General features: G+C 41.8%; 2 protein-coding genes across 2 annotated transcripts in view; both read right to left on the reverse strand.

Annotated features, from left to right (window-relative positions):
- Window positions 1–8: 8 nt before the first annotated feature.
- LOC106809118 (solute carrier family 22 member 13-like) lies at window positions 9–7183 on the reverse strand. Its single transcript, XM_014812081.1, has 10 exons — window positions 7022–7183; window positions 4767–4997; window positions 4333–4529; window positions 3764–3873; window positions 3350–3458; window positions 2957–3091; window positions 2627–2712; window positions 1645–1765; window positions 961–1033; window positions 9–740 (listed from the first exon to the last, which is right to left on the reverse strand). The coding sequence occupies exons 1-10, from the start codon at window positions 7181–7183 to the stop codon at window positions 525–527; spliced, it is 1440 nt and encodes a 479-aa protein (XP_014667567.1). The 3' UTR covers window positions 9–524.
- Window positions 7184–12522: 5339 nt separating this feature from the next.
- The window catches only part of LOC106809120 (protein MNN4-like), a gene marked incomplete at both ends in the record, with an annotated part of 4275 nt that continues 2086 nt past the window's right edge, over window positions 12523–14711 (reverse strand). Inside the window, 3 exon segments of the mRNA XM_014812082.1 lie at window positions 12523–12597; window positions 13273–13596; window positions 13678–13746. Coding sequence (XP_014667568.1) covers window positions 12523–12597; window positions 13273–13596; window positions 13678–13746 — 468 coding nt within the window.

The raw sequence follows: 14711 nt of genomic DNA on the forward strand, positions 1-14711 counted from the left end.
TAGGATATTCAAGGGTAGGATATTCAAGGGTAGGATAGGAGGATATTCAAGGGTAGGCTATTCAAGGGGGCAAGGGTAGGATATTCAAGGGTAGGCTAGGATATTCAAGGGTAGGATATTCAAGGGTAGGATATTCAAGGGGTAGGATATTCAAGGGGTAGGATATTTAAAGGATATTCAAGGGATATTCAAGGGATATTCAAGGGACATTCAAGGGGATATTCAAGAGGTAGGGAGCCATATTACCCAAAGGGGCCATTTTGCACCACTTTCCCCTACATATATTGTATATAAATCATTTTCAATGCATTTCATCAATAGCGTATAAAGAAGGCTCTTAATGGTTTGGTATAAAAAAGCCTTTAAGAGCGTTTAAAAAAGTATGCTTTCTTTATACGCTCTTGATTTCATACCCAATGTAAATAAGCCGACAGATACTGGCACTAATATTGGAAACGCTACCGAGCAAATCACATAAGATTTGCGTAAGTTTCCGTGATAAGATTCGCCCAGACAAGCTGGCATTAGGAAACCATCTGTTTCATTTCTTCGCCGAGCTCTTTTGTTCCCCCGTCACCGCCGTTGCCAACTGATAGCCTGCCGGCCTTCCAGTCAGCCCATTCCTCCAATGTCTCCGACAGGCCCTTGTCTTTCGACTCGGGGAAGAAGAGGCTCACAATGGCGCACACAAACGCTATGCCCCCGAAGAGAACTGGCTGTACCCACGGGTAATGGCGTTGCTGAAAACGGAAGCGTCGGGTAAAAGTTTATGTTTGAGAAGCAAGTTTGTTTGCGAAGATAAAATGTTTCTTTGTGTAAATAAAATATTCTATATCATATATGTAATCAAATGTTCCAAGCAGCTAGGATTTGAATCGGACAGCGGGACATTGGACTTTCTTACTGTTTGAATCGCTTGCGCGTACGTAGCCTTGTTAATTCCGAGAAAAATTCGCTTACCAGCGCAATAGTCATTGGTGCAATCATGCCACCTATACGGGCAGCGCTGGATGACATGCCCAGCCCCGTGTTCCTACGGGTGAGAAATATTTACCTGGTCGTTACAGTTAAGAAAGGAAAGAAAGGAAAATTAAGATAGCCACAGATCTCAGTATTCGGCGTTAGACTATTCACACGACGACTTCAACACAACTGAATATTGGCCTGCTTCTTATTATATAGGCGAGAAAATAGTTTTACATTTTTCAAAGACAATTCCTTCTGACTATGACCTCCTCTCCATTTTAAATACGCAATTCCAACAAAGTATGATTACTGTTCGCGGATAGTAGGTATGCTCAAAGACACACTTGACCCTATAATCAATCACATGTTTTGGGATAGATATATACTCTACTTCCCTTGCCCGACTCAAGCGCCGACCAACGGCAACGAAAGATATGTAGATTTTATGTCTTACTGTCCATATTTACTGCTGATGTATAATGCCAACAACATTACGAGTGCCGGGCCATATCTAGAGGGGAAGAGGGACAGAATGGCTGTGGTCCTTTAGACTTTGGCAGCAATTAACAACGACGATTTGCCCGCGATCAACTCTACAGAACTCAAAATGCGTGTGGCTTTGGCTCTCTATATATGCAAACTGAGTTGTTTATGGCCCTGATATATGCATAGGCCCACCTTACGACTGTCGGATACAACTCTGCAGTGTAGATATACAGCACACGGAAGGCCGCAAATATCATACATTTTCCAGTGAGGACGAGCGTTTGCTTGAGCCAACCCAAATCTGTTCCCGCAGCTGCAACCAATAAACAGTAGTTTGCGAGTTACGCTGTTAGTTCTCGCTACGCGTACGTTAAGCCCTACAAATCCGCCGGCTCACGTGACCTTCCTTGGTCACTTAATTACCTCTCTCCCACTAACCGAACACTTATATAATGTTTCCGCTTAGGTGGAGCTGAATGCAGAGAGTATTTATAAACGGAGAAGGACATGCGACTCCAGTCTATTTTTGTATACAGAGCAAAACCTACCATCTGGACAGACTCGCTGGATTAGAAGCTGTTTCAACAGGCCTACAGTTCGGACCCACAGTTTTTCCTTTCCATCATTACGCCTATAGGAACTATAGAGCTGAAAGCGATGTGGGAAATTTGGGATGGAATGTGCCGGGGTGTCCTGCCGAGGCGGGTGACACTGACGTCTACATTGTGTGTCACCACAATCAACGTAGTTAATTTCCATCGACGTGGCGGGTGATGCTCCAATAGGAGCGTTCCCAACTTTAATGTCATTAATGTCGTGATATAAAAGAGATATAAAGGGGGGCGGATCGATATAAATTAGATATCAAGGGGGGTTAGATATGAAATAGATATCAAGGGGGGTTAGATATGAAATAGATATCAAGGAGGGTTATATATAACGATATAAAAGAGCTATTAAACTTGCGCGCCTTGGCTGCGCGAGCAAGTGAAATACAGAGCAGGGGCATGTTCGCTTGATTTCGCTGGGCTTCGTTGCTCGAGCAAGCAACATTGAGACTGGGGTATGTTCGCTTCGTTTCGCTGGACTTTGCTGGACTTCGTTGCTCGAGCAAGCAACATTGAGACTGGGGTATGTTCGCTTCGTTTCGCTGGACTTCGCTGGACCTCCTTACCTGTTTTCAGTGGAGTGAAGTAGAGTACGATCATCGCTATTCCGGAGCAGACGTGGAAGAACGACAGCGATTTTATCCGTCCAAACCTGTCATAACGTCGCAGCGGCGCACAACGAACGGGAAACTATCAGTAAACATCGCGGGATGACGGCGCCCGGGGATGACGCCATGGTGTACATAGAGACAGCGATAATACATGACGACTTGCACTTACGAGTGACAAATTACCGTATAATTATGAAAGCAGACGTGCAGTTACGTATTGCATCGTGCGTGCAAGCTTACATATTATATGCCACCGAGTGGAGCGATAATCCGATTGATTCCTACCTTCCAGCGGCCAGAATAGCGATCAGAATAGCTGGTATTTCAACGACTCCGGTCAAGAAGCCGTTTATGTAGATATTGCCGGATTGGTTCTGCAGGCCAAGAGTAAGACCATAGTATACCATGCTATCAGCCGTCCTGTAAATGATCATAATCATCAAGAACCATTGCATGCGTTTAAAGCTAAACTGTGGCACAAATTCTGCACACACATACGCGTGCACGGATGGATACACGTACCCACGCGCGCGCACACACCACGCGCTAAGCGGCGATACAATTTCTCTTGATACAAATAATTAATATTATACGATTTCACGAAACAACGAGGTGGTCATCTATCTGTTGCTTCAGCAAATGTTCATAGCTAGGGGTTTGATCATTTAACAACATTACCAAATGAAGAATAAAATTGTCCCCAGAACTCTAAGCCCGGGGGTTTTGTAAACGTCTATAAGACTGTATTTCCGTCCCTTATCCTCGTCGTGCGTAATCGGCGTCAAGTCTGAAAAATTTACATAATAATCAATTAAACTAATGAGGCTAGCACTAACCTACATAGCAACGATCGAATATGTCATTGCATGTAAAAATAGAATCAATAGAATCAACGTTGTAAGACGCAACTCAATCCCTATTAATTACCAAACGTATAACGGTAACGTGCCAGGTATATCAGTATTTAGCATACGAGTCTTTGCATGCCAAATTATGATATGTCTGTATAGAAAGTGTAGTGTTTAGCATGTCTGCTTACGGGGAAAAATCGCGCATGTTAACCATATTCCCAGCTTAACACATAATACGCACCTGCAGTTGAAATTTCTGTGCCGTTCATTTTTGCTGCTTTTGTGAGAATGGCCTTGGCTTCATCGGTCCGATTGTTTGCTATAAGCCAGTGCATCGATTCTGGTAATAAGCTATAAGTGCAATTAATGATATACTATAAACAGTAGGTTAAAAACACAGTTATGTGGGCGTGGCAGAACAATGATTTTTTATCCTAAACCTAGCTCAAGTCCTAATTTTAAAGCCATTCTAAATCCGAATAAAATTTCCTGGGGCTATGTCTATAACAAGACCTATAGCGTGTCCAAGCCAGTCGTAAATACCAAAAGAATTCAGTTAAAAGACAATACTTAATTAAGGTATGTTTATCCATCGCTGTAATGCGTTCTGTAGTACGCTATGTCACTGTTACACGTACAGCATTCTGTTTTAAGTATACGTTTTATTCTTGTTATCTTGATTGGTTTATATGCGCATGTATATAACATGTAATTGTAACATGCTTAGGCGTGCATGGGTGACTCAGCCCGTAAATGAAAATGCGGAAATGTGGGGTGTTTCATAAAATGGGGTTAACTACGCACGCCTACCAAAAATAGATAAACATGAAGCTCATCGGTACAGTGATGATGATCTGTATAATTCTCCAGTCGGGCACAAGATAGGCGATGGGTGGCAGTATCATTAAGCCAAGGGCCCAAAAGCATCCGTCCTGCAGAGTGACCCACGCCCGTGCCTGTGGACCCACGGACTCACATATCAGCGTGAAACCAGCCAGATATCCTCCCTGAAACAGCGGAAGAGAACAACGATAAGTGATAAGCCTCTACGAATTTATTTAGCATAGATCACTATACTTCCAAATTCAATAATGAAGATATCGCTCTGCCAACATGAGACTTCACAACTTATTTCTCCGCCAGATTTACTCATTGAACGGCTATATGCATTGACGTGTTCAATGTGAAAACGTTGCGTGTTATAGATTCTGATAACGGCAGACAACCAACCAGTCGGTTCATACCGTTGCGAATGTAGCGACAAAGAAGCGCATAACGGCGAACATGATGTAGCTGTTAGCGAAACATTGTACGATCGCCGACGCCATAAACAGTAGGTTCGCTACGATCAATGTCCACTTCCGTCCGAAAATATCGGCCAAGACGCCGATGACCAGAGCACCGACGAGTTTACCGGCGAAGAAAGTAGTAGACGATAGCTGCACGAGGAGGCTTCTGTCGCAGACGATGTCCCACTGCAACAAACACTGCAGTGTTAATTATGAGCTGCGCCTAAATTTATCGTTGGTGCGTACGCTACCTTGCGTAGGTATGTGTCCCATGAATGCCGTACTTAAGGTGCCTTAGTTAGATTCATCAAGGCAGCTCAGCAAGTGCGTAAGCATGTGGTTGATGAATCTACAACACCCATGCTAGTAGCAGCCGCATGATTTTCTCGCAGTAGAATTTCATGTGTGACACAGTTTGTTGCTATGGGTGTGTTACTTAAGCTTAATCCAATCAAGATTGGCAGCAATGTCGCGTATAACAACTGAACATATGTATAATAATCCCTAATTACTGACCCCCCTAACCACATCGACCCCGTACCAGCATACAATTATTCACTGAGACGGATGTTAATAAAATAAAATCTATTGATACGAATAAGTGAATGTCGTGATAGATCAAGTGGGATCGAGAAAGGACGTGATATTTGCACCTTTCTGACTGGATATGATTTTGACAAGAAGAGAAGAGCAGGGCGGTCAATATGCTGCGTACAAGATTGTTGAAGACGACTTTTGGCCATAGTGTGGACAGACCTGAAATGGATGGAAATGAGAGGGAAGGGAAGAGTGCAAGTGTTAGAGAGAAGGGAGATAGGGCGGTCAACTCCGATCAATGACAGCAATTAATTCAACCGACTGAATAAACGAACAAGCGACTAAAGTATGACACTCACACACAGGCCCACGCACACACACACGCGCGCGCGCGCACGCACGCACACACACGCACACACGCACGCACGCACACATATATATACACACACTGTCTGCTGGGTAACTGCTATAGAGTTGCCGTATTTGCCTTTTGTAAAATATAATTTATTATATGTTTATAAACAAATACATTGTATCAATATTATGGCATTCAAATATTTATATCCCTAATAACAGCATTTAAACTCAATGCACTCATGTTGAATGTACTCAATGTACTTATATTGAACGTACATATAGTAATATGTATCGGCCTTTCTGCATAGTGTAAGTATTTCAATGCAATCATTGATATAGAAGAGTGTACTGTATTATTACCATTCATGGTAGGTGCGCATGATCAGCAGCCCGTAATTAGGTTAATTGTAACCTCGTTAATGGCTCTTTAAGACATGGAAAGAAATATAGAAACATCGATTGTTAACGGGTCAGAGAGAACAAGTTCGAATCGCACTAAGGAAATTTTGTTTGATGTTTGATTTTGTGTGTGTATTTATTTATGTCTCGCAGCCTGCCCGTATCTCGCATTGATTGTGGGAAATCGTGTTCGTATAATAAGACAAATTCACATTGTGAGTTTCGCAGTCGATGCACTATAGGAATTTGTACAAGCCATGGCCCCGTCAAGCATACGATGATGTCGGGTATGTTTATGTAGAGGCCGATGTGGCAGCTGTGTGTAAAGCAACCGTATTAGTATACTCACTCGTCATTACCCTGTCATATATCGAAATTCCTACTCCTCTCAACTGGGAATTTATATTTCCGATGCTAAAAATGTAGCAGCGTAGTCCCGGGGAGGGCACTCGCCTCGGAACTGGGTAGGGAGGGGGGGTGCCTCGGAGACCTTGAAAACCTGACCCTGTCGCAAACCGCTTTGCGCCCTAAAACACACCCTGTCCCAGTATACTGCACTAAAAAGTATACCCTGTTGCAATATTGCACACTTCGGTTATGTTCTGCCCTCCTGTCAATATAGGCAGATATTGGCAATATCGGCCTGGTGATATTGGCCCAATATTGTTTTGCCAATATTGGGCAGATATTGGACCAATATCTACCTATATTGAACCAATATCTACCTATATTGAACCAATATCTGCCTATATTGAACCAATATCTGCCAATATTAAGCCAATATCAGCTTGATGGGTGGGTATCTAAATAACCCTGTGCCAATAACGATGTTCGGAAAATATACCCTGTCCAGCGGCACGTCCCCAGTACATTTATAACAACAGGAGTGCCCCCCCTTCCCCGGGAGCGTAGCATACCTCCATGACGATGGTGTGTCCATAGGTATCATCGTACCAGTAGCCATCCTGACACTTTATTGTTTCGTTGCTCGCCTCGCTGAAGTTCACGTACTGATTACACGTGACTGCTTGCCAGGGCTCGTCTTCGTCATTCCTGATAAGAGTAACGTGTCTTTCCATGCACCTGTGGCTATAGGTGAAGTCTTCCTCACTTGTGAGATTGTATCAAATTTGTTCGATTGTTAGTAAGCTGTTACGTTGTCGGGTAGGCCAGCGACCTTAATTGTTGTGAGAATGTGCGATCCTAAGTGAACCTTGCTTTCTGTGCCGGCATATATAAACTAGTATATACTAGCAGACTAATACCCGTACAACGACCAAATCGTGCCTTAAAATATAAACTTCATGTAAGTGACACAGTTGAAGTTAAATATTTCATGCAACTGAAAAGAAAATAGAAACAAAAAAACATTTTGGGAAGAAACAAAGAGCGCAATTCTATAAGTGAGCAGGGGAAAAAGTGCTCAGTTAGTGACCACTTGGTTGAAAGGAAAATACCGCAAAATCTATCTATCTATCTATCTATCTATCTATCTATCTATCTATCTATCTATCTATCTATCTATCTATGCGGAATTACTATCCTAATCCTATTTATCGTATCTATAACATAGCTATTCATGCCATCCCATCCATCCATCCATCCCTCCATCCATCCATCCATCGCATGTCATGCTATGCCATGCCACCCATGCCATCCCATCCCATCCCATCCCATCCCATCCCATCCAATCCCAAACAATAAAAAACAATATAAATAATATAAAGAACATGAAAATAATAATAAATAATAATAGTAGTAAATAATAACAAGAGCCGCATAGCGTCTGGCTCATCTGAGGTCTGTTGCTACGATTATAAACGTAAAATTTCAGTCGTGCGTAGTACCACATTTGTTAGGCGCAGATATGCAGACACGCAGTTGCGTACACATCATTGTTTAGGACACGCCCACTATCGCAGATGGAGGGTAGGGGGAGGGTGGGGGGAGGGGTGGGGGAGGGTGGGGGGAAGGGCGGCGGGGAGGGAGGGGTGGTGGGGAGGGAAGGGGGAGGGTGGGGGAGGGGGCTCTAATAGCAAAAGCAGTTCACTCCTTTGTTAACAGTCAACAAATCCATGTTTAACCCTCCTCTTGAGGGTCAAAAGGTTATCGACACTTACTCTTCGCATGTCAGCAAAGGGACATTCATTGTCCTTTCAATAAAGCCATAAAAATGCTAGGTTCACCGCTGAAAACAAAAGTTTTTTCAATCGCTCCGTCAGACCAATGTCCTCAGAAAAATGTCTAAAATCTGCCCTGTGCCCCATTGACCTTTGACCTGTGACCTCCAATTTCGGCACAGTGATGGCTTCTTCCTACCATGATGCTATACACCGACTATCACGAGCCTAGGTCGAGCCGTTTAGATTTGTGCCCGAAATTCTGCATTTCCTCCCTATACCTTAAGTTAAGATGTGAATGTTCCCCCTTCTTTTACACATCTTGACCTTTGACCTTTGACCCCCAGTTCGACATCCCAACTCGTTTTGACGATCCCCCCACGACCCGAATATCGTGACCGTACGTCGAGCGTTTAAGATTTGTGCCACTGTTGACGGACGGACGGACGGACGGACGACCGGACGGACGGACGATCATGCGATTCTACAAGCTGCATCTGACTATGTCAATGAGCTAATAATAGTAAAAAAATAGTAATTTTTTTCAATTTTTAACTTTTTTCAATTTTTTTTAATGAATGTAGTAAAATTATTTTTCACATTTTGAAATTAACGCTGAAGTGGCAGAAGTAGATACTAAAGAGTAAAAAAGCAAGGAGAAATTTTTTTCCCCGAGCTCATATACGCTACGGCGACGGGAAAACACGCTAAATGATTCCCACATACCTACGTGATTGAATTTTGACTTTTACAATTTTTTCTACTTTTTACTTTTTAAATTTTTCTCTCAGCCAGAACCATCTCCCAGACGTGGTGATTCTGAATATAATTTCAGTTACCGGCGATTGAGTGACAAATCACGGAGAACATCGAAGTCAAACAGACACACACACACTCACACAAGATTTAGCTGCTTTATAGTAAAAGGTATCATTTCAGCTTGCCTTTCGACCCGGCGCGCATTTCAGTTGCCTTTCGAAAACGGGGCAGCATATACGGAGGTCAAAAAGACGGAGTAACAATAAGGTGGTCTCTGGTCCCTCCCACAATAATCGTTTGAAGTTTTATATACGCAGGTATCACAGTTCCAGCATTCTAGATCCAGTTTCAAATTTGTGCACATATAATTAAGACACAATTGGACGAAGTACGGGCCCCCCCGCCGCCCTTGTGGCCGGGTTGTGTGGTGTATATATATATATATTATATGCGTGTTTTTTTGTCGTCCGTATTCATGGCAACGCGCGAATTGTGTGAATCATCATTTTTGATTATCTTTAACGCGCATTGTATTTGTTTTTGATTATTTGATTCTATTCCAATAGTCTGCTGACGCTGATGAAGAGATGTAACTCGAAAGCTTGTCAATTAAATTGTAAACACTATTATTCTATACCTTTGACTCTTGGTTTTTATCTACACCGGGTGTTCGTGTGTGACTTTACTACTATATATAATATACAATATATATAATATTATATACTTAACACTATATACTATATACTATAATACTATATATACTATATATTATATATATATATAATAATATATATATATATATATAATATATATATATATATAGAGAGAGAGAGAGAGAGAGAGAGAGAAGAGAGAGAGAGAGAAGAGAGAGAGAGAAGAGACGAGTGCGTGCAATGGATCCGCGCAACGGATCGGTCAACTCCGGCCGCTGTACGGGTCTGCGTCTACGCGATTAATCGTAAGCGGGGATGCGGATTTGGATATTATGGAGGAGCAGTCCAAGTACCCCGAGGTAAACATAAAACACGTGTACGGCCTTTCGTAACGCTGCCGTTTGATTACTCGTCTCAGGATTGTCGGATGCTGAACCGATGCATGTAATCAAGAGCGTATAAAGAAGGTATATACTTCTTTATACGCTCTAATCAGGGCCGTAGTGGCCGCCACGGCACACGGCACTGCCGTGGCACTATTTTGACAAAACAAAAAAAATTGTGCAAGGAACCAAGGAGCAACATATACCAAGGAGATGAAACCCGGGGGGGGCACTCACCCCACATTATGGTAGGTATGTGCCACTGCGAGTATAAAAAATGGGGGGGGGCTCTGGAACTAACTCAGACCTGAAATGGGGTCTCTGGAACTAATGTTTGTTGAATGTGGTATGCTCTGGAACTGGCTATGTTCGAAAATGGGGGTCTCCGGAACTAGGATCGTTGAAATTCATGCCATGAAACTGGACACGGAGGGGTTCTCCGAACTGTGGGGGGAAATGATTGCTTTAAAATCTATGCTGTAGCACTTGAACAATATTGTTGTATTATGTAGAGGAGAGAAACATGACCCGGAGAGAGATGAACGCACGCACACGCACACACACAACACACACACACCACCACACACACACACACACAAACACACACACACACACACCCACACACACAGACAACACCGTTGCATGCATGCCTTCACGGGCCGGCTTTCAACGTATTCTGAAGTACGATGCACTGGAACGGAAATATTAAAAACTAGGGTTTCCGGAACGGCAAAAATGTAAGATCTTAATGGTAACTAAACTTAATGCTCTGGAACAAGATATTCTTAAAAATGCGATGCACTGGAACGAAAGTTTAGGGTTAGGGTTGAACATGGGGGTCTCTCCCGCGGCGCACATACCTACCATGCAATATATATGGAGTGCCCCCCCCCCCCGGGGATGAAACGTACGACACATGCGTGGCGCCATTTTGGTGAAAAGATTGGATCTAAGCAGAATAGCTAACACAGGCGAATCGTCACACAGGGCAAGATCAATCTTAAAGAACTACGGATAATATCGTTATTAGTATAATTACTATTGACAACAGTAGTAGTAAAGCATTCAAGAAGCCATTCAATTTGATAATGGGATGTAGAGGAGGGGGAGAAGCTGGTGGTGGAGGACGAGAGAAAGTTGAGTCAGTGGATGAGAAGGGAGGAAGATGAGGAAAGGAGAAGGTAATTGGAGTAGGAGAGGAGAGGTACAGGAGAGAGGATGGAGAGGAGGGTGAGAAGCTTCTGGAGGAGGAGGGGGAAGAGGAGGAGTTGAGAAGGTGGTGGCGGATGAAGACAGGAGATAGAGGAGGAGGCGGAGGAGGAGGAAGAGGAGAGGAAGTAGAGAATGAGGGAAGAGAGTGATGGAAGAATAGGAAGAAAGAGGAAGAATGGAGGATGTTTGTCGGATATATTTTTATTCATCACACACATGTGTAAGTTACGTGTATGTCTATCAAGAGTACATAATAGAGATGTGTCTATAGATATGTATGATGTGTATATAGATGTGTATATAGATAATAGAGATCTCTATTATGTACTCTTGATGTCTATGTATATATGTCTATGTGTATGTTTTATGGAGTAATAAATACACTAATAGCCTTCGTAAGTCACTCTTGCATCACATACACAGATTTGCAAGGTTTACAATATTTTAATAATTTTGATATTTTAATAAATATTTTAATATTTTAATAATAAACCTTGTATACATTCCATAATCTATACAACATAGCATAGATTATGGAATGTATACAAGGTTTATTATTCATTAAAGTTGTCTGATGATCGCGCAAGCGTGAAACTCTGAGTAACAGCAAAAAGTGATGTCTTGTGTTTAATCTATCTACAATATATATATATATATATATATAGTATAGATATCCTAATGCGCAAGCGTTCGGCAGACGCGATGTACCAGAATCTGGTAATTGGTGGGCCCTAGTCGTGTTACCGGCAAGCTAAGAGACAGATGTGCAGTGTTGTCTAATGGTCGCCTCCATCAGCCACGTATCCAGCTGTAATAAATCAACAAGAAAGCTGAAGTAGAAGTAATTGTGTGAGATGCGCGCCATTGAGTGTGCGTCCCGTGGACCGTGTGTGCGTGCATGCGTGCATGCGGTGGCGTAAGCATGCACACGTGCATGCCTGTGAGTTTGTTTTCTCCGTGAAAGTAGCCGTTTATATCATCGAGAAATATATATATATATATATATATATTATATGTATATTTATTAATTAATGTGTGTGTGTGTGTGTGTGTGTGGTGGGGGTGGGGGGGGGGGGGTTGTATCCAGGGCGGCGCCAGGGTATTTTCTTAAGGGGGCGAAAACCAAGGGGCGTGTACGGAGCACGAGCGAAGGCCGGGGTGGCTCTCCCCGAAATTTTATACAACATTAGAACCCCTCAGATGCGTTTTCTGTTCTAGCTCTCTTCTTTTTCTTCTCTTCTTCTGGACTTTCCTTTCTATCTTTTTCTCTTTTGGGTCTCTTTTTCTTTCTTTTGTTCTTTTCTTCTTTCTTTCTCTTTCTTTATTGTCTTTTTTACTCTTGCTCTCGCTTCTTTTCTTCTTCTTTCTGTGGTTCTTGTCTTAGTTCTTTGTTTTCTCTGCTTCTTTTCTTTCTTCTTTTCTTTCTGCTTACTCTTTTTGTCTCTTCTTTTCTTCTTTCTTTCTGTTCCTTGCTTTTTCTGTTCTTTATTTTATTTTCTGTTTTCTCTTGTTCTTTCTGTGTCTTTCTTTTTTCTTCTTGATTCTTCTTTCTTGTTCTCTCTGGGTGGTTTCTTAAGCTTTTCCTCTTTTCTGATATCTTCTTCTTTCTTCTTCCGTTCTTGATTCTTCTTTATCTGGTTTTGCTTTCTTCTTCTCCGCTCCGGCCCCGCCTTGTTGTTCTCTTCTTTTTAGTGCTTTCTTTTCTATCCTTTTCTCTGTCTTTGATTTCTTCTTCTTTTCTGTTCTGTCTTCTTATGTTCTCTTGTCTGCTGTTCTTCATTCTGCTTTTATTTCTATTTTTCTTTCTTCTTCTGTCTTTTCTCTTCTCCTTCTTTTCTCTTTCTTCTTTCTCTTTTCTTGGTTTTCTTCTTTTCTCCTCTTTCTTGTTATTCTTCTGCTTTTCTTTCTTTCCTTTCTCTTTTTTTCAGTTCTTTCGTTAGGTGGCTTTGTCTAGGTTCTTTTCTTCTTCTTGGTTCTGTCTCTTCTATTTTCTCATTCTTATTTCTCTTTTCTTTCTTCCTATGTTTTGCATCTTCTCTTATGTCTTCTTATCTTGTCTTCTTCTTACTTCCTCTTCTTTTAGTGTTCTTCTTTCTTCTTTGTCTTTGTTTTCTGTTTTCCTGCTCTTGTTCTTCTGCTGCTTTCTCTGCTTCTTCTTCTTGCTTTCTTTTCTTTCTTCTTCTCTCTTTCTTTTTTCTCTTATTGTGTTTCTTTCTTGCCCCCCTGAGGTTTTCTTTCTTCTTTCTGCGTCTGGTTTTCTATCTACTTTTGCTTTGCTTTGTTCTTGTGTTTTCTTCTTCTCTGTTTTTTGTTTCTGTCTTTTCTTCTGCCTTCTTTTCTTTTGCTTTTCTTCTGTTTCTTCTTTCTTGCTACTGATTTCTGGTCTTCTGCTTCTGTTCTCGTAATCTTCTTTTCTCTTTCTTTCTCTTTGCTGTCTTTTCTTTCTCTTCTTTTCTCTTCTCTTCTCTCTTTCTTGTGGTTCTTTGTCTTCTTCTTCTCTTTGCTTTTTTTGTGTCTTTTCTGTTTTCTCTCCACATCTACCTCTACTCTATCCCTCCCTTCTTATCTTTCTTCTTCTCTTCCTGTTCTTCTCCACTTCTTTCACACACACACACCATATAATCACCTCTATTCTGCTTTCTGCCCACCCGTTTACTTTCTGTCTCTTCTGTTCTTGTCTTTCTCTGCTTTCTTCTGGTTCTGTCTTGATCTTTTCCGTTCTTTTTTCTCTCTGGTTCTTCTTCTCCACACCACCATTCTTTCTTCTCCTTCTTTTCCTTCTTCTTTCTCTTGTTTCTCTTCTTTGCTTCTGTCTTGTGGTCTGGTTTCTCTCTTTCTTTTCTTTCTTTTTTTCTTCTTCCGAGGCCTTCTGCTTCTTCTTCTTGCCATCTTCTTCTTTTCTTCTTCTCTCTGGTTTCTGCTTTCTTTCTCTCTCTTTTCTGTCTTTCTTTCTGCTTCTTCTTTCTATCTATCTTTCTATCTCCTTGATCTTGTCTTTTTCTTCTTTTTTCTCTTTTTCTTTCTGTGTTTTTTTCTTCTGTTTTCTTTCTTCTTTCTTCCAGGCACCAGGTCTTTCTGCCTTCTCTTTTCTTCTTTCTTCTTGTATTTCTACTCTTTCTCTATTTCTGTCTGTCTTTTCTCCTTTTCTAACAATGTCGACTCGTCTTCTCTGGTCTCTCTTCTCTATCTTTTCTTCCTTGACCTTTTCTGCTATAGTTCTGTTCTCTTTGTTCTATTCTCTGCTGTTCTTTAATTCTCCTCTTCTTTCTTCTTCTTCTTGCTAGACACCCACCCCACTCTGAACCACCCCACACTCCAAAAACCACTCCACCTTCTTGACACACCACTCTTGTTTCCTCTTCCAACACACACACCTCTGACTGCGCATCTCTGCACGTTTCACACACATACGGTTCTTTTTTGACACACACCCACTCTGCTCTTCTTCTTCTTTGCCGCTTTGCCTTTTTTCTGTCTGCT

This window comes from Priapulus caudatus, unplaced genomic scaffold (assembly GCF_000485595.1).
Source record: "Priapulus caudatus unplaced genomic scaffold, Priapulus_caudatus-5.0.1 Scaffold330, whole genome shotgun sequence".
NCBI lineage: Eukaryota > Metazoa > Priapulida > Priapulimorpha > Priapulimorphida > Priapulidae > Priapulus > Priapulus caudatus.